Source organism: Hylobates moloch, unplaced genomic scaffold, assembly GCF_009828535.3.
Source record: "Hylobates moloch isolate HMO894 unplaced genomic scaffold, HMol_V3 SCAFFOLD_6, whole genome shotgun sequence".
NCBI lineage: Eukaryota > Metazoa > Chordata > Mammalia > Primates > Hylobatidae > Hylobates > Hylobates moloch.
Window position 1 is genome coordinate 131,096,207 of NW_026652281.1, and position 19,152 is coordinate 131,115,358.

Sequence of the window (19,152 nt, forward strand, 5' to 3'; positions counted from 1 at the left end):
AGAATCAGACAATGTAATTCATGAACAAAGTACCTGAAATAAGCCTAGAGCAAACTGGGAATTTGAGTGCCAAATCCAGCCTACAGATGTTTTTATTTGGCCTGCACAGGATTTAAACTTTGCAAAAACTAGTTGCCAACATTTAAAAATCAGACTTCATAAAAAAATACAGGCTTCCAACTTCTCACTTGTAAAATTGAAAGATCTAGCAATACTGGGCCCACATTCAACTCTGTAATAACCAGCTTGTGCCAAATAGCTGCTGGGCCCTTTTAGCTGGGGCAGTTGCTCTCCAGCTCCCTACAATCCCCCACACAAATCCACTTCCCTCAAATTATGCTACCTGATTAACCTCTGTAGGCATCTGAGTTGGCAACACCTGCCTTAAAAGCAGCTTATGATTTTGACAGATGATGATGCCAATGACAGGATTCAAGGATATGGAAACAACATGTGGGTACAGCCAAACGCCTGAGGTCTGACAGTATGGAATATGAATAGTTACATTAGGGAGTAGTTACTATGGCAGAGAGAAGAACAATGGGAAGGCATGAAGCTAGAAAGGTAGATTAAGACAACACTATAGAGTTCAGAATATATGGGTATATAATATAAACACATTATACATTTCCAAAACACATAGAGAAAAAATCCAGATACAACTACTCACTGACATACAAACCAACTTAAAAGTAGCCATTCACTCACTCGCAAACATTTTTTGAGTACCTACTACATACCAAGTAGTACCACAGTACCTGTGGAGATAGAGAACTAATGTAAGCCATTCACTCCAAGGGCCTATCTAATAGGAAAGACGAGACAGTTTTTGCACAAAGTTCAATTAATGTTTTGTGTATATGAATAAATGTTTCCTATCTTTTCCTTATGCTCTCTCCAGGTTGCAACACATCATTATCATCATCATAAATATATACAGTATACTATATGTAGAATATATAATATACACATTACATAAATTCATATAATTCCATGAAAGACTGGAAGGACATACTCCAAAATATATTTTTAAAGACAGGGTCTCGCTATGTTGGCCAGGTTGGTCTTGAACCCTAGGCCTGGCCTCAAGCAATCTTCCCCTGCCTCAGCCTCCCAAAGTGCTAAAATTACACGCGTGAGCCACCATGCCCGGCCAAAACAGTCCCTTTACTAAAATATTAAATACTGGTTATCTCTATTCATTCATTTGTGCCAGATATTTGAGCTAAGCCAGAAGAGAATTTTTATGGTGATGGTTGTTTATATTATCATTACTATCGTTATTAGAATGACTGTACCATCTCTTTCCTCAACTCATTCATAATCTAGGAGAAAGGTTAAAAAAAAAAGGGAATAAACACCAAGTACGTGGAACTGCACTATTTAGTGTTTTTGTAAGTCTTCCAGGCATTGTGTAGTAAGCGTGTAGAAATAATTGTGGTTTCTTCTCCAGTTATTTTCCCAATTGGAGGAGAAAGATTCCAATAACTGGAAATAAATACGGCTGAGCCATATTTTTAATAAAAACGCATACGCTTACACACACACATATATATTACGTATATATACACTCCCTCCGCCCCATTTACCAAAATGAAGAGCAGTACAGCTTAGTAGCTAAGAGCACGGGCTCCGGAGTTGACTTTCTTCCTGTCCTGCAGCGATTGCGGGTTAGTCAGGTCACCTGTCTGCCTCTCCGTTTCCTCATCTGTCAAATGGGGTTCTGGGTCCCTATAAAGATTCAATGACGCGGTATGTGAGGGGCTTGGAACAGTGACCGACACGTAACCGCCCACAGGTTAACAGCTGCTATCAGTTGGTGTAGTGATGGTTTGTAACCTATCGTTATTAATACGGCTGTCTCTAGATGAGCAAACACGCGCTCTCACTTCTTCCCACATCCAAGAATGTGTCCCAAACGAGAGATCCTGTGTAAACGTCCGCTCCCAACTAAGTTCTCAGGCGCTGACAACAAGAATTCCTCACACAAACGTAGCGCTTCGATCACTAAAGCGCTTTCACAGCCCTCAACCCTGCCGCGAGATGTCCGCCGCCCACCGTCAGGTCACCGCCTCCCTAACGACTTCGGCTGCCCGGGCCCTGCCCCTGAACCTCGCACCCCTCCTGCCTCGTCCAGGAAGCTCCGCACCTATCCGACCGCCACCCTCAGCACAGTCACCGCAGCCGACTCCGCGTTCCTACTGCCCCGGAACTGCTCCTTCAGCGCAGAGGCGGGCCGGTGTGTCGGAGAAAACTTCCGGGTTAAGCCGCCGCTGAGGCCGGAAGGAGCTAGACGGCGGTCGGGTAGGTGACTGCTTGGTTGGGGTCGCTGCAAGGGGGCTACTAGGAGCGCTGAGGCGTGAGTCGTAGCCTGTGGCTTGGGGTCGGGGGTGCAGGAGGCGAAAATGTTTGCCATCCTTTTGAAAGTCTGGCTTGGGTGCGGGAGTTGGGTCATCGAACACTTACTGAGAGCCAAATACCTGCCAGGCACTGCCCTGGGCTCCAGGCACACATCAGTCAACGAACGGAAGGGCCCTGCTCTCAAGCAGTGCGAGAAGCAGATTATAAACAAGTCAACAAACAGGATTATCTAAGGTGGTAGTAAGTGCTGTAAAGAAATTTAGACTGGATAATGTGATGGAACGAAGTGGGAGAGTAATAAGCCGTATGAAAATCTGGAATAGAGCATTCCAGGCAGAATAGCGCGTGCAAAGGCCATAGAGTGGGAACAAACTTAGCAAAGTCAAGGAAAAGACAAAGGCCACTGGCTACAGCAAAAGGAGCAAGGTGAGAATGGAGAGAGATGAGGCAAGGGACTTGAGCCCAAATCTTGTAAGGCTTGTGAGCAAGGATGAAGAGTTTGATTTTTATTTGGAACCCAGTGGAAAACCATTGAAGGTTTCTAAGCAGATGAGTGACATGATCTGATTTATGACTTTAAGATTACTCCTGGGCCCTCATCAGAAAGATGCAGCTCTTCTATTGCCGTTGAGCAGTGAAAATGCATGAAATCCAGACTGACAGAGCTAGGAAGATTGAAATCAGTCTTATTGTACAGATAGGAAAAATTGAATCCCAGAGAGGTGAAGGGACTTAGCCTTTAAGAACTCATGTTTTCCAACTCCATTTAATGCCCTCGGAATTATCATCTTAATTCCCAGGTAAGAGTAATTGTCACTTCTAAAACTCTTAAGATATTTTCCTTTGCTTTTGACAATGGTTCTCTAAATTTAGGTTCATCAATATCACCTGGAAGCTTGTTAAAATTCCAAAAAACAACAACAAAAAAAACCTGCTTAAATATAAAATGGATCATTTCCTCTGATTTTCTGTTGTAATGGAAAATGCATAGAATTTGGGGCTAAAGTATGGAATCCTGGGAAGCCACTTATTTTTTAAATGCTGCTGATAATTGTGGCAGCAGTTCTCAAACTTTTTGATCTTAGAATTTCTTTATACTTTTAAAATTTATTGAGAACTTCAAAGCGTTTTTGTTTATAATAGCTATCAATATTTACTATTTTAGGAAACAACTTTCAAAAAAGGTTATTCATTTTAAAATAAACTCATTATATGTTAACATAAATAGCATTTCTATAAAGGATATTTTCCAAAACGAAAAATTATTGAGAATGGCATTGTTTCACATTGTTACAAATCTCTTTAATGTCTGGCTGAATAAAAGACAGCTAGATTTTTGTAACTTCTACCTTCATTCTCTTACAATGTCAATCATCATGTACCTCTAGAAAATTGCACCATATTGTGTGAGAATGTGAGTGAAAAAGGGATATGTCCTAATATTATGTAAATTGTTTTGAAACAGTGTCAGGGACACCCAGGAGTTCCTGCACCGCACTTTTGAGAATTACACTGAATTACAGTGATTGTCATGCCAGTAAAAGAAATATGAGTTTGATTTGTAAATCAATAAACCTATACACATTAAAAATGCAGATGCCCAGGCATCCCCTAGAGATCCCAATTCAATAAGTCTGTGGGGTCAAGAAATCTGCATCTTTAACAAGCACCACAGATTAATTTGATATAAATGGTCTAAAAATTACAGAGTGAGAAAACCAGTCAAATGATTCTCTAGAGTGTTCTGCCTACTAAAACTCAAGATAGGTTTCTTTCCTTATCTTCACCTCTCTCCATCAATAGTTTCCAGAGCCTGAAGCTCTGGAAAGTTAATAAGTTTGTAGCAGACACCTTTCACACTGCCAAGTCGATGAGTGTCTGAACTCAAAATTTTGAGCACTTGCCACAGGCAGTGGCCCTGTGCTAAGGACAGAAGGTTTTTAGACTCTCATTCATAAGCTTACAGTCTTTTGAACGGATAACTAACTGCTAAGAGGAAAACTGGTAAGTCTTACAATAGCATACTCTTAATGTGCTAGGGGACTGACAGAGCAAAAAAAAAAAAAAAAACAACTCATCTGACAAGAGGGTGGGCGTGAGAGGGCTTCCTGAATAAGATGAAATTAAGAGTTGAATATTATAGAGAGGGTACAGTTTCCCCCAGAAAGATATTGATGGGAAGGGGCAGAAAGATTTTTAAGAAAAAGGAACAACTAGTAAGGTGAAAAGTTATTTAAAGAGAATAGAGTAAAACAAGCGTAGTTTACGCTTTCAGCCATGGCAGGAAAGCTGAGTAGATTATAGGATTTAAGCAAAGAAATGAATGATAGTGATAATCAGCTTCTAGGTGAGGAAACTAAGACCACCAGAGCACATCATAGCTAATTTGTGATAGAGGTAAAGCTAAAGACCAGACTTAATGTTTAAATCCATTCATTCCTCCTGCAAGCAATTATCGTACATAGAGGCACCTCTGGGCTTCTCATGACTTTCTGTTCTGCTGCCTGAATCTATTCTTGGAGCATTACAATACCAGATTGGAATTTTAAGCTTATCTCATGGGCAGTGAGAAATCACCAGTAGATTGTAAAATTACCCTGAATTGCTCAGATTTGTGTTTAGGACCAATTCTGAGTGTCACAGTGTTTGGATAGTTCATAGAGGTAAAAATGGAGTTAAGGAGATCCATTCTGAAATTAAAGGGATAGTGTGGTATACCCAGGTGAGATAAAAAGATATGACGTAGGAGAAGGACAATAGGACTTATCTGAAAAACGTGTAGGATGTGGAATAATAACAATAGCATATATTTATAATTTACCCACATTAGTTCATCTTATCCTCAAAACTACCTTATGAGGCAGTTACTGTTAATATTATTTTATTTAATAAATGTGGAAACTAAGGCCTTGCAAGCCTATGGCTTCACCCAGGGGTAGGATCAGGCACCTTAACTCTAGAGCCCATTCTCCTAACCACTGAGCCATGATTGTCTTACAATTTTGATACTGCAAAACTGGAAGAATTGTCTGGCTATTATCTAAGCTGTTCATAAGCTGAACAAGTAGATCTGAGGGTAAGAGGAGTTCTGTTTTAACTAGACTGAGTTTCAAATAGAGATGTTTCAGGCTATAGAGGGGGAAAAATGGCCTGGGAAGATCATGAATCTAAGCCTGTTTCATTAATGTTTTTGTCATTTGCATCCAGTAGCTATTCAGCAAATAACTACGGCAAAAAGGATATAAGTTTCGGGTATAACTGAAATAATCTTGGGTTTCAAGCAAAGCTCTGATAAATACAGAAGATGTTTTTCCAGGTGCCAGAAGATTATGTTGAAGTTTGAGCTCAGACTGACCAAATGCTAGTTATGAGGTATGTGATAGCTCCAAGATAGGAATATAAAGGCTATTTTAATTAGAAACTTTTGAGTAAATGGCCCTCAAGATAGTGATTTCTGTTTGAATATCACTAACCTTTTTTAGTTACAGATCCCTATAATAATGCTTGAGTCTAGGCAGAACAACTTTGTGTTTATTCTTTGCAAAGGATAGGGTAGTGCTAACAATCTGCTCTTCATTTGCTTTTTCTCCCCTTTGCCAATTCAGAATGCTGCTTTGTCAATTTGTGTGCCTGCTGTAGGAACTGGTCCATTTTCCAAGTGTGACAGTGCAGGCAGAGAAGAGTGGATGAGCTGTAAATGCAGCCTAGAACACATTTGATTATAGAGAATGAAGCACTAATATCCCAATATAATTGGAGTTTTAAAAAAAAATACCACCTGGGCATCAGTGTGTTTCCCTGCTTTGCATTTTCCCAGAACTATTTCTGCAAACATCAGTTTCCTCAGCCAACTTAATATTGAGTCACCAGAACGGAAATCAGCCATATTACTTCCTTATTTGTGTTGAAAATTGGAACAGAATGGAAATATTTCTTCCCTCAGAAGTTGGCAGGAGCAACAAGACAATCTGTTAGGGGTGACAGCTATAGACTTCTCTTTTTTTAAAATAATATAGTCAATATTCAACATGGTTTTCTGGGGTAAAATCATCTACATTTCTGATTCTTTATGATCCTAGCAAAGCTTACATTCTGTATACCTAAAAGATGAAAAAGGAGTTGGATTAAACTTGAGAGTTACACTTATCTATTACATTTTTATTTATTAATGCTGAAGAAAGGTAATATAGGCTGGGCACAGTGGCTCACGCCTGTAATCCCAGCACTTTGGGAGGCCGAGGTGGGCAGATCACCTGAGGTCGGGAGTTCAAGACCAGCCTGTCCAACATGGAGAAACCCCGTCTCTACTAAAAATACAAAAAATTAGCCAGGCGTGGTGGCGCGTGCCTGTAATCCCAGCTACTTGCAAGGCTGAGGCAGGAGAATCGCTTGAACCCGGGGGGGCGGAGGTTGTAGTGAGCCGAGATCTCACCATTGCACTCCAGCCTGGGCAACAAGAGCGAAACTCCATCACACACACACAAAAAAAAAAGGAAAAAAAGGTAATAAAAAATTTTACGAAGTAACTTCATCCACAAACATAGTATAGCCCTTTTTAACTGATAACAAGAAGGTGACACTTTGGTTTTCCTTTTTGAAATCTGTTCTTGGTATGTATACTACCTCATTCAGACTTTGCAATAATCCTGTGAGAATAGATTCTGTTATTTTGCCCATTTTAAAGATGAGGGGCTGAGACAGGGAGATTAAGTCATTTATAAAAGTTGCAAGACTGGTTAGAGTCAGAGATTGTATTCGAATCCTATACTCTGAACCTCTCTGCTACCCTGCTTTTATTAGAAACCTTCAATTTTGCTGGTCTAGAGTAATCCAAATCTAGAATGGAATGTGAGTGATTATATCTCTCATTGGAAATATTCAAATAGCCTGGAGTACCATTCTGCAGGTCAGTTGTAGAGGAAATTGAGGAACTGTATTAGTGGCCCTTAGATGCAGTACATGAATCCAGTGCCTCAGAAACACCCGGGGGGCCAATTAAAAGTCATAAATTCCAAGGTGCAAACACAGCGTTTCTTACTCACTTGTTCTGGGTTGGGACCTGGGAATCCATGTTTTTAAAAAGCTCTCCTGACAATTGTGATATTCAACCTGGTTTGGAAACTGCACTTGGTGATCTTTTATTCCTACCATTATCCTCTAGGACAAGATGGTAAATGAAGATGTCAGGTTGGGAGTCAGAAGAATGCCTTTAATTAGGTACTTTTAAGGTCTTCCAAGATTGTTAGCATTGACTGTTTTTGTTTCAGAGAATTTATAATAGGTAACTGTATGTCAATTTGAACAATTATAATCCCTGTTGCATAACATTATTCAATTTATAAAGATCTGTCCCATACTGAATCAAATTTAAACTAATCTCCATCAATATTTATTGAGCATGTGCTAGTTATGACGTACAGCAATAAAAAATATAGGCCTTTTCCTTAAGGAGTAGGTGAGATGGGATAAACTGCCTAGCAGTACAGAGCAGCATATACCAGCGCCAGATGAGTACGGTAGGTGGGGAGGGCTCTGGGGTGAAGGAGAAGCCATCCTTTATACAGCTATACTCTGAATTTATGTAGGAGGAATAGCTAAGGCCTTGATAGGAGGTTCAGGAAGTTTGCGGGAAGGCAGAATTCCATGTGGCAGTTATGCTTTGCCAAGCCTTGTGTTGGTGAGGACACTGATTGCCCTGCAGCCCTCGCCTATAATAGCTGTTCATTCTGCTGAAGTTCCTGAATCTCAGAGCAGGAAGACCAAGTCCATTTCCTTTCCAGTTTCTTCTACACTAGCTACTTTGATCCTGGGGAGATGTGACCATACCCCCAGGTGATCTGCCCACGTTTGAGCCTCTCAGTTGTTTGACCTCTTCATCATGGACGAATATCTCCCTCACTCACTTCAGCCACTGCAGCTTCCAGAGTCCATCTCCAGTTTCACCGTTGGCCCAGTTAGTTCCTCTCCAGAATCAGGAATCAGACGTAGCATTTTTGGCCACTGCCTGTCTTTACCACAATTTTTTAGCTGTTTTTTGTGAACAACTCCTGACCAGTGACCCGTCTCCTTTTTCCCTGTCCCCTGGCCCTCTACCTTGAGTGCTTTCCTCCCAATTTTTATTCCTCTTTATTCTATAGGTCCTGCACCTGAATAATAGGTATTGCACACCTCACTTTCTCAGAGGCTTTCCATGATGAGATTAACTCCCCGTGTTTGGTCCTCCTGTAGCATCTGTATTTTCCCTTGGGTAACATTGAGTGTATTTTGTATATATGTAGTTAGTGTCCATCGTCTGCCAGGCTGAGCTTCGTGGAGGCCGAGACAGTGTCTATGGGGCAGTAGATAGGCACATGGTAGGTGCTCAATAGATACTCTTCAATATATGAAAATGTATCCTTCCGATCTAAAACTCAGTGGTGGGGAAGAGTAGAAAGGAAGGAGATGGCAGGATAAGAAATGAAGTGGCATTAAAATAAACTGGAGTTGTGGGGGGCTTTTTGTTTTGGTTTTGGTTTTACTACGGAGAGAGCAAGCCTCCAGCTCAGAGCCTTAAGCAGGCAGTAGTATCTCTGGAAGCTAATAACACTTCTTTGTTTTCATTATGTTTATGTGTACGGTTACTTTTGTCCACAGAACTGATGTAGAGTTTCCTTTTTAAATAAATGTGAAAGTAAAAATAAAATGAGTTGATTTAAAAGAAAAGCAGAAATGACGATAATTTGGTTCATGGATATAGTAAAAACAAACAAACAAAAATGACAGGAGAAGGAATGAATGAAGTTTGGAAAATGCTGCCATGGATGAAGCTATAGGAACTCCTAATCAAAGTTTTGGGGAAAGCCTGGAGCATTTTTTCAGCACACTCATAGCCTATCACTATTGAGAACCACTAATCTAGAATAAAGTACAAAATTATGTCCCAATTGCTATATATTTTGTAGTGAAAAAGAACTTGGAAACTTACATGTCAAGCCCCTAGCACAGTGCTTGGCTTATGGCAGTCATTCAATAAATGTTATTTCCATTGTTTCTACCCATCACCCCCTCTTAAAAAAGAGACCGTGTTCTAAGCTAGATTCTCCTACTAACTTGTAGCATATCGTAAGAAGCAAATCACTGTGCACTGAATCAATTAGATTGTATTACTTGCAAAATCCCCTCTCTGCCTAAGTCTTTGTTTCCTTTAGTGTCCTTATTTAGTGGGGTTTTAGGAGGAAATGGAAATAAACACGTTTAGTGTGTCACGTATAGCCAAAGTCTGAAGGTTTTTTATTTTACTCTGTATACTCCTTCCTTAAATTTTAAAGATTTAGAAAAGTATTTGTCACCATTCAATCATCCTTTCAAGGGCTAATGAAAATTAAATGGCATTTGCACCGTATTGTAATTTAGACTTTGAGATATTTAATGGCAAAATACAGTGATTCATTGCTTTTTATGTTCTGTGATCAAGCAGCCTTCATATAAATATAAAGGAGAGTAAATGTCATTTCCAAGACTAATTGTCTTGGGGCTTTATAAGACATAAAGCTATTTCATCCCATATTTTATAGAAATAAAAGCTGAATTTTTTATTTGAGAGTTGGTGGCTTAAAGGGGGAGTCAAATTACCAGGAAGGTGATCATAAATACATAGACTTTTGGACTAGGATGTTATTTTGCCTTTTATTCATGATATTTTGCTCTTCTTTTAAATTTGTCTAACAATCTGTCACTGTAGTTTTACATTTGCATTTCTACTAACTAGACACTTAAGATGTCAGTTCCTCCCTTAGTTAAGTTTACAGAGTTTGAGCTAGAAATTTGGTATCCTTACAAACTATTAAATACACTGTACTTGTCTCTTGGTATTGGAGAAACTATTAAAAGAAAATTCTGTTGTCTAACGTTCTTGCCCATAAAGGAGGTTCCATAGCTTTAGAAGTCAATAACTCTATTTATATGTATGCAGTAAGTGCAGTTTTCTTTCCAGTGTTAAAACAACCCACCTCAGGTGTCCCTGCATTATTTATATGTAACGTATCTTTGTACTTGAATTACTCAAATTTTGAGCTCCATGGTTATGATTATGATATGCCAGTTGATTTACATTATTGATATAACAACAGATGGTAATGGTGCAGGTTGAAATCAAAGATCATTAAGATAAATATTTTAGCCTTCATTGGCTCCCTGTTGCATAAAATTTGTCAGAATGAAATAGAATCATGGCATTTCAGAACTGGAAGAGTCCTTAGAGATTATCTCATCCAGTCCCTTATTTGACAGATGAGAAAACAGAAACCCAGAGAGAATGCTGCTTGCCAAGGTCGTACAGCTAGTTAGTAGCAAAGCTAGCACCAAAATCTAGGTCTGCTATTTCCCAATTCATTGCTTTTTCTGCTGTCTCTGTGTGAGATTTTTAGGTACTGTTCTCTCTAATTACTCCCCAGTGTCAGCACCAATTATTCTAATTCACATCTATTCATTTCTGGAACATACACACTTTCACTCCATTATGAATCTCGGTTGGTTAAACTTTGTGTCTGGCTTTCTTTTAGGTTCTCTACTCACATCTTTTAAACTTGAAGACTAGAAAATATAACTGGATCTACCACTTGATTGGAAAATTTCTCTACCATGCAATAAATTACCCGCTGTGCTCTTGTTGTAGTATAGAAGTTTTTGAGTTCTCCAAATCAAAACAAGATTTTCTTCCATTTTCCCATGAAGCTACATTGTTGCTTATTCACTTTAGTGGCAAGTATTATTGTGCCAGCTGCTTTTGTTTTGGAAGATGTGGACTTCAACCAAATGGTTTTACTGGAAGCAAATCGTAGTTCTTACAATGCATCCTTTCCCTCAAGCTTTGAACTCTCAGCAAGTTCCCACTCGGATGATGATGTCATCATAGCCAAAGAGGGAACTAGCGTTTCAATTGAGTGTCTTCTCACGGCCAGTCACTATGAAGATGTCCATTGGCACAATTCAAAAGGACAGCAACTGGATGGCAGAGGCAGAGGTAACTGGTCAGGGTATAATTAATCAAGGTTACTCATTTCCTGTTCTGTCTTCTTATTTTTTAACACATTAAATAAGAAGTCTCAAAGATAAGGTGCCAAGGTGAATAGTTTAAAACATTTGAAAGGTCTGGAGTGTTGTACCTATCAGAAAAAGCAAATTAATTATAATTGTTTAACCAGAAGAAGAAAAAAAACAAATCATTGTAAATTTAAAAGATGTTCACATGATGACAATTAGCTATTTTCTCTCCTTCTGATCAGTTGGTTTTCTTCTTCATTGAAGGTAGAGTAAATCAGGGCTGCTGCATACAGCTGTACGGGTGGTATACAACACAACTCTAGGAGCACCCTTCGGCTAGACTACTATGTCAATAGTACAGTGTGGTGGCCCTGTGTGAATACATCCAGAAGGGTTTTGGCTAGACTTAAGAAATTTGTTATAAATAAAAAAGTTTTGCTCTGAAATTAGTTACTATAAACTTTAGAGGAAATCCAGGACATTTTTGAAAATGAGTATCAATCTGTGCATAAAACTTTGACGTCAGGTCTCAGAGAATTAAAAGGGCACTATGGAACTTGTAAGCCCTTCCAGCTCTTTTTTTTTTTTTTTTTTTGTATTCTATACCTTAATTTACTGGAAAAGAGAAATTTTTTTTTTTTGCATTTTTTGTTTCTGTCTTAAAAATCGCATGAACATAGTGATAATGTGTTCAAGGTCTACTTTTTGACAGATTTTTATTTAGTTTTCCTATTCATGGATCTGTGAATATATCTTAATCCAGACTACTCCTAACCAGTGTTCTGTTATAAAGATCTTTTTGATGAGTACTTGAGTTATAATGGACCTCAAAAAGAAATCACCATGAAAAGCCAAAGGGATGAAGATTAAATTCTAAGATCCCCACAAGCTACACTTTCAGAAATTTTTTTGTTAGGAAGATAATGTAGCCTTTTGAAATATAAAAGGATATTGGTTATTCATATTAGGCTGGAAAATACAAAAGGAGACAGGTGATACTTCCTTCAGACATATGCACTAAATATTTTAATCTATAGACTGAGTGACTAGTCACCAAGGGATTGAAGAGTTTGAATTGTTAGAGTATTTTTAATCAGCGTGTTTAAAATACATAACTATTGAATTAGAGTGATACCTGGAATGTGTACTTTGAACATGATTTGGGGTTCCATATTTGGACCCACTGAACCAGACTCCTATCTTCTCTGGGCTCTATGATATCCTGACCAAACACCTCTGAGATTTGAATTATTCATTCAGTATCATCACTGTAGACTGACTGCATAAACGAAGACTTAGGTTAAAACAAGACCAGCCAAGTGGAATGGCAGTTTTATTTTTCTATTTTGCCTTTACTTTGAAAACCACTAACATCTATCATTGATGCTTTCAGCAGCAGCTCTGGAAAATTGTATTAAATTTTATGAATCTCAAGTGAGAGGAGTTTAAAGAGCATGTCAGTCTAGTATAAGGTTCATAAATCTTGAGCTATTATCAGCAAGTGAGCTAGAGTTTAGATTGTGGTTGTAGTGCAATGGTTGATGAATGGAGTCTTCGTAGTTCATCATACCTTGGATTCAAATGGTGTCGTTTTCATAGCTGTAAGTTCATAGAACAGAAGCTTATGGAAAATGGCTATATTCATAACTACATGTTTTCCTCTTTTTGTATTAGTGAAATGATGGCTTTTAAATATATTAATACCTGTAGGATTGAGATAAGTTTGGATGATGATGAAAATGTACAAAATCCAGAGTGCTTACTAATTTATGTGCCACTAAAATAATCCAGAACCATAGAATCTTGGGGATGAAAGAGATTTTGAAGATTGGGCACTCAAGTAGTGCTTAACAAGCAGTCTGCTAACCTCCCCTGGGACACCACCTCTAGTCATTGGAATGCATCCCCACAGTGCAGGTTAGCCCATCCTTCACATCTTTGAATGGCTTTCATAGTTAAAGCACAGAGTGCTTTGGGAATGTATCACAAAAGTAGGAATTATGCAGGCAGAGCCAAGTTATTGCAGGATGTTGAATCAAGATGGGTAGTCAATATGCTTTGCTTTGCTTACTCTTGTATACTTCTATATACATGTTCCCTGAATGAAAATACCTTCACGTGTGGAAGAGAGGCAGTATGTTTTAGGTTGGTTGAAAATAGAAGGAAGCATAGGCATCTTAAGGGCAACTTTATTCTTTTTGCCAAGCTTTTCATTTACCATGACTTGTGAGATGCATTTTTTGGCCTGTGCTTCAGTTACTCTTGCCAGAAAATCAAGATATCACCATCAACAAAAGTTTCTTAACAACAAAAAAAATTGATATGTGCAAGGCATACCAGATTAGGCAGTTAATTGAACAAATGCATTAAATTGCTAGGATTTTTTTTAATAATTTCTTCTTGTTAAATAAGTTCACTATGGAAAGTGAGCAAACACAGAAGAAAATAAAAATTACTCATAAAAATTTAAAATATCATTATTTTAAACCATTGTTTTATATTTCTGAGACATACCCTCATAATATATGAAAATATATTGGTTGCAATGTGATGTAGACAGACACATATGTATAAACTATAAGCTTTTTTTATGATTAGTCATTTAGCATTTTGTAGACATACCTGTTTCACAGAAAGGCTTTTGAAGTCTAGCAGTGAAAAGGAAGCTATGTTAATTATTAGTGTCATGAAGGAAGATCTTGATTTCCTTTTAAGATCCAAGCTAATTAATTCTGACTCTGGACATCACAATCTGCCCTTTTTTTATGTGATTTAAACAAACAGTAGAATCTAACAAATCAGTTGAGTTAAAGTACTTTGATGAACAGGTGGAATATTGATAAGGCAGTGGGCGTATTTAGTAATCTTCTTTTTGCTATAATTTTTTTTTTCATTTCTGTTCGATTATCAGGTGGAAAGTGGTTGGTTTCTGATAACTTCCTAAACATCACCAATGTAGCTTTTGATGACCGTGGGCTCTATACCTGTTTCGTCACCTCTCCAATTCGTGCCTCCTACTCTGTCACCCTACGTGTTATCTTCACCTCGGGAGACATGAGTGTCTATTACATGATTGTTTGCCTGATTGCCTTTACAATCACACTCATCTTGAATGTCACACGGCTGTGCATGATGAGCAGCCATCTTCGCAAGACTGAGAAGGCCATCAATGAGTTCTTTAGAACTGAAGGGGCTGAGAAACTTCAGAAGGCCTTTGAGATTGCAAAACGTATCCCCATCATTACCTCAGCCAAAACTCTGGAGCTCGCCAAAGTCACACAATTTAAGACCATGGAGTTTGCTCGTTATATTGAAGAACTGGCAAGAAGTGTCCCTCTTCCACCTCTTATTCTAAACTGTCGAGCCTTTGTTGAGGAGATGTTTGAGGCTGTGCGAGTGGATGACCCTGATGACCTGGGTGAAAGAATTAAAGAGAGACCTGCCTTGAATGCTCAAGGTGGCATCTATGTCATTAACCCAGAGATGGGACGGAGTAATTCACCAGGAGGAGATTCAGATGATGGCTCTCTGAATGAACAAGGCCAGGAAATAGCGGTTCAGGTTTCTGTCCACCTTCAGTCAGAAACCAAAAGTATTGATACAGAGTCTCAAGGCAGCAGTCATTTCAGTCCACCTGATGATATAGGATCTGCAGAATCTAACTCTAACTACAAAGATGGGGCATATGAAAACTGTCAGCTGTAACCTACAGTGCTGTAACCCAGTACCTACAAAATCAGCTCTCAGAAAAGGAATCTGTTTCTTAGAAGAAATAACATTTTTGCCAAAAGATGACTGGGGTTTTTCCCTTTGTTAATATTAAGCACATCAGAACGTGAATTGCCAAAGTCTTCATTAGAAGGCAGCATTTTTCCTATCTGATACTTTTCAGTCATTTTCCTTAGAGCTTGATTAAATTATGCATGCTAAGATTTAAAGGAGTCCCAGATAAACATGATGGGAAAAGCACTGAACTAAGAGTCCCATGGTTTCTCTTCTGGTCACAGTTCTTCCATTGGTTGGATCTGATACTTGGGACTTCAGTTTTTCCGTCAATAAGATGAGGGATTAGGTGAGATCTGAAGTTGTTTCTAGCTCTATAGCTTCTTAACCCATCATGTTTAAATTACCAGAATCTTCACTCATCTCTAAGTAAACCTTTCCCTGGACTTTTACTCGCTTCTTTTGGAAAGTATTAAGCTGAGATCTAAATTTCCACACCAATGTCATAATGCACAGAGGTTTTTGAAAAACATGTGAGTGTTTTTCAGATGTTTTGCCATGTGGAGCATATAATGATATGTGCAAGGTTGAATCTTTTCAATGTGGCACATGTCTCTGTGGTTATACAGATGTCAGGGAGCTAAGTGCTCATTTGTAAACTACTTTCCATGATTAAATTGGTCCTTGGTGGGGGTGTATCATCTTTTTAACTTACTGAGACATCATTTTAGTTCATTGAGGTTGGCAGGGATTTCCCAACTGATCTTCCAAAGTGAGCAGTTTATTTCTAAGGAATAACGTCTTTGATGCTTTTAAAATAAGAACAGTGTCAAATCATCTGTCTTCTGGAAAATCATGGATTTTCATATTTCTGTTAATAGAATTTCTCAGGCTTTCCCTTTTTAAAAGTATTAGACTCTACAAATAGGTTCTATATTTGGGATCTCATCCTAGGAGAAAACCCAGAACTGGATTCCTCTTAAGACCTCTGTCAACCTCCCTGCCCTTTGTGGTCTTAAGTATGGTGCTATAGGTTGCATGCCTCTTTATCTTGTTTATTTGGTTAATATTTTGTTGTTGAGGTTTTTATTTTTGTTTACTTCAGATACATAATTCTGAGCTATAGCTGCTTTTGTAGCCTTTCTGAGAAGCACTAACCTGAAATAAGATTGGATAATTGTGAGGATCTGTTACCATATTAAAATACACACACAACTGATCTAGACATCAAGAGGAAGAAAAATGATGGATGATGCCACCTGGTTCAACTGTATACAATAAACACTTAAGATGACATTTCTTGCCTGGCTGAGATCTGATATAATGGAATTGTAAATACTCTTCAAAACAATTTCTTCAGCTACAGGAAGCGTGGTGCCATATAATTTTAAGAACTTGGCAGTGGAGCTCCATTTGGGGCTTCACGTTTCTTCATTTGCCTTCTGATTATTGAAGCATTGCTTCAGCTAGAGGCTCCTGAGGGAAATGTTCAGAGGAGGTTTTATCAGGATTTTAATTTAAGGTTTCCAACAGAGGAAGACAGGAAATTCAAAGTGTGACCGGATAAAAATCATGCCTCCCTTTGTCCAGGCTTATCAGAAGTAATACATCTGCTCTGAATAGCATGAATGAATCAATGTGCAGTTTTATCAGATGGCATCATGGATAAAGATGATAATGCTGCCTTTTCTGTCTCTCAGGCTGTTTCCATGGAAACCTCTAGAGCCAAATAAAAGCTAACCAATCATTTAGCCAAAGCTTGCCTTGGCTCATAGACTGGTATTTCTTTAAGGAAAATTGTTTTTATATATTTGGCTATGAGAGCAAAGGCTCTTGAACATATCCTGGATTATGGAACACTTTTTCCCTTCCCTTTTCTCTGGAAAAGTTAAATTTTTTTTCTGTCCACCCAGACTGGAGTGCATTGGCGAAATCATAGCTCACTGCAGCCTCCAACTCCTGGGGTCAAGCGATCCTCCTGCTTCAGCCTCCCTAGCAGCTAGGACTACAGGTGTGCACCACCTTTCCTGGCTAATTTTTTTTATTTTTTGTAGAGATGGGGGTCTCACTTTGTTGCCCAGGCTGACCTTGAACTTATGGCTTCAAATGATCCTCCTGCCTCACCTCCCAAAGTGTTGAGATTACAGGCATGAACCACTGTGCCTGGCCAAAAAAAAATTTTAAATCCCTTGTCCAGGGGTCTGTCCTCTAAACATCCCTCAGATTTCAGATAGTACTTTCAACCCTGTCCTAACATAGCAGGTTTGCAGTAATCTCTTAGAATATAGCTTGTCAAATTAGAGAATGGTTTTACCCCACATATTCTCATAGGAGACATTATTATTTGGAACCCTAAGGTAGACATGTTTAAAATCAAAGTCCTAAGAAACAGAACTTTGGAAAAATGGAGGAAATGTTTTTAAAATCTGTAAGTTTGCACAATACTGTATAGTAACTAAATGCACACTACTCCATTGTATCCTGGTTATTTTAGAAACATAGAGGTGGCCCAATTTGGTGGCCAAAGTAACTGGTTTACTTTGAGTATACCAGCTTATGGTGCCATTGATGAGGAATTAAAGTAGGTCAAAGTTTAATTGGAGTTGGTATTACTTCGTAAAGCTATTTTTCAAGAGGAAGAAAACCACACTTACTAATATTTTCTGTATCTAATCAAATACTCTTCATATATTATTAAGCCTCATGTTATCTTTTTTTAAAATCTTTAACCTTTTGAACTTCAACTATGGTCTAAAAGTCTTGATGGTAACTATAGTGTAATTATCTTTTTGTCTCACTGGATTTTATAGTTCGTGGAAAATACCTTTACAAAATATATTTAAAATAGCTCTGTCATCTCATTTGTAAATTTTGTCATGTATTGTGATATAGTGAACCTTAGTGTCCTTCTGAAGTGGTAGCTTTGTGAAATACATTCACCAAAAATCACATTTGAACATCTTTATGATTCCTTACCAGCTGAAGCCAGATAGACAGGTATCAATTGAGCTGATGCCCCACTTGAGTTTATAGGCTGTTTGATAACTGCCTGTCCTCCAAATTGTGTATGTATATGTTATGATGGTTTAATTCTTGAGTCAGGGCCAGCACGCATTTATATTTTCTACTAATTACCTTGATAGAAATATCTCGGAAATTGCTGACCTGGAACGGTTGTGAGAAGACTCCTGGCTTCTTTTTTGCCTCACTTAACAAATATTTTAAGGTCAAAGCAATATCTGTGCACGGCTTTCCTTTTGCTCCTCCAGACACGTGAGGCTGTTGGTATAGTCCTCTTCACCCTCTGCATGTAGCTTCACCCTAGATCAGACTTTTGTCTCTTGGGTCCCAGATGGCACAGGAGCACTACATGCTTGTTTTCTAGAGCCCAGCCAGTCATGGGTGCTAGCCTAGTCTCCACACACCAGCAAGTAGAACCCAAGTGTATTGTATAAATATTTCCTGAGTACCAGTAAGAGAATGCATTCTTTTCTCATCTAGGCCAGGAATGTTGAAAATGCTCAGCCTTACATAGAAACTCCTAGATTTTCATTAACGCATTTCACAAAAGTAAATAAGTATTTCATATGATTCAGAGGATGTTTAAATTGTCAGCATTTTAATAAATACTTGCATTATAATTTTGTCTCTTTTTTAAAAAAAGTCATACTTGAATATAATTTATTAAACGTTCAATGGAGTATATAGTCTATTTGATATTTTCTATAGTGTATGTTTCATTTGTATGTTTGACAAAATTTGTATGTTTGATGAAACTTGATGTTAATGATTTTAAATGGGTAATTTTTTGGGGAGAGGGTAGTCTCTGTCACCCAGGCCAGTGTATGATGGCATGATCATGGCTCACTGCAGTCTCATCCTGGGCTCAGCAATTCTGCCTCAGCCTCCTGAGTAGCTAGGATTATAGGTGCACGCTAATGCGCGTGGCTAATTTTGTGTGTGTGTGTGTGTGTGTGTGTGTGTGTGTGTGTGTGTGTGTGTAGAGATGGGTCTCGTTATGTTGCCCAGACTGGTTTCTATCTCCTG

General features: G+C 38.5%; 2 protein-coding genes across 10 annotated transcripts in view; one reads left to right on the plus strand and one right to left on the minus strand.

Moving 5' to 3' along the window:
• Positions 1-2,280, minus strand: part of FAM114A2 (family with sequence similarity 114 member A2) — a 46,021-nt gene extending 43,741 nt beyond the window's left edge. The window contains exons 1-2 of one of the 6 annotated variants that reach the window (XM_032158441.2): positions 2,150-2,280; positions 1,590-1,731 (exon numbers count right to left, since the gene is read on the minus strand). The gene's annotated coding sequence lies outside the window, so the exon portion shown is untranslated. Of the gene's footprint in view, positions 1-1,589 lie in introns of all 6 variants that reach the window. The other 5 variants (XM_032158442.2, XM_058440068.1, XM_032158440.2 and 2 more) reach the window with 5 other exon arrangements.
• MFAP3 (microfibril associated protein 3) lies at positions 2,262-18,822 on the plus strand. 4 transcript variants are annotated; one of them, XM_032158447.2, is made up of 4 exons: positions 5,422-5,733; positions 7,523-7,578; positions 10,902-11,362; positions 14,294-18,822. In XM_032158447.2, exons 3-4 carry the CDS (start codon positions 11,068-11,070, stop codon positions 15,085-15,087), a joined length of 1,089 nt encoding a protein of 362 aa, XP_032014338.1. In that variant the 5' UTR covers positions 5,422-5,733; positions 7,523-7,578; positions 10,902-11,067; the 3' UTR covers positions 15,088-18,822. The 4 variants fall into 4 exon arrangements, with proteins under 4 accessions (XP_032014337.1, XP_032014338.1, XP_058296054.1 ...); XM_032158446.2 differs by lacking the exons at positions 5,422-5,733; positions 7,523-7,578 and adding an exon at positions 2,262-2,304; XM_058440071.1 differs by lacking the exon at positions 7,523-7,578.
• The last annotated feature ends 330 nt before the right edge of the window (positions 18,823-19,152 follow it).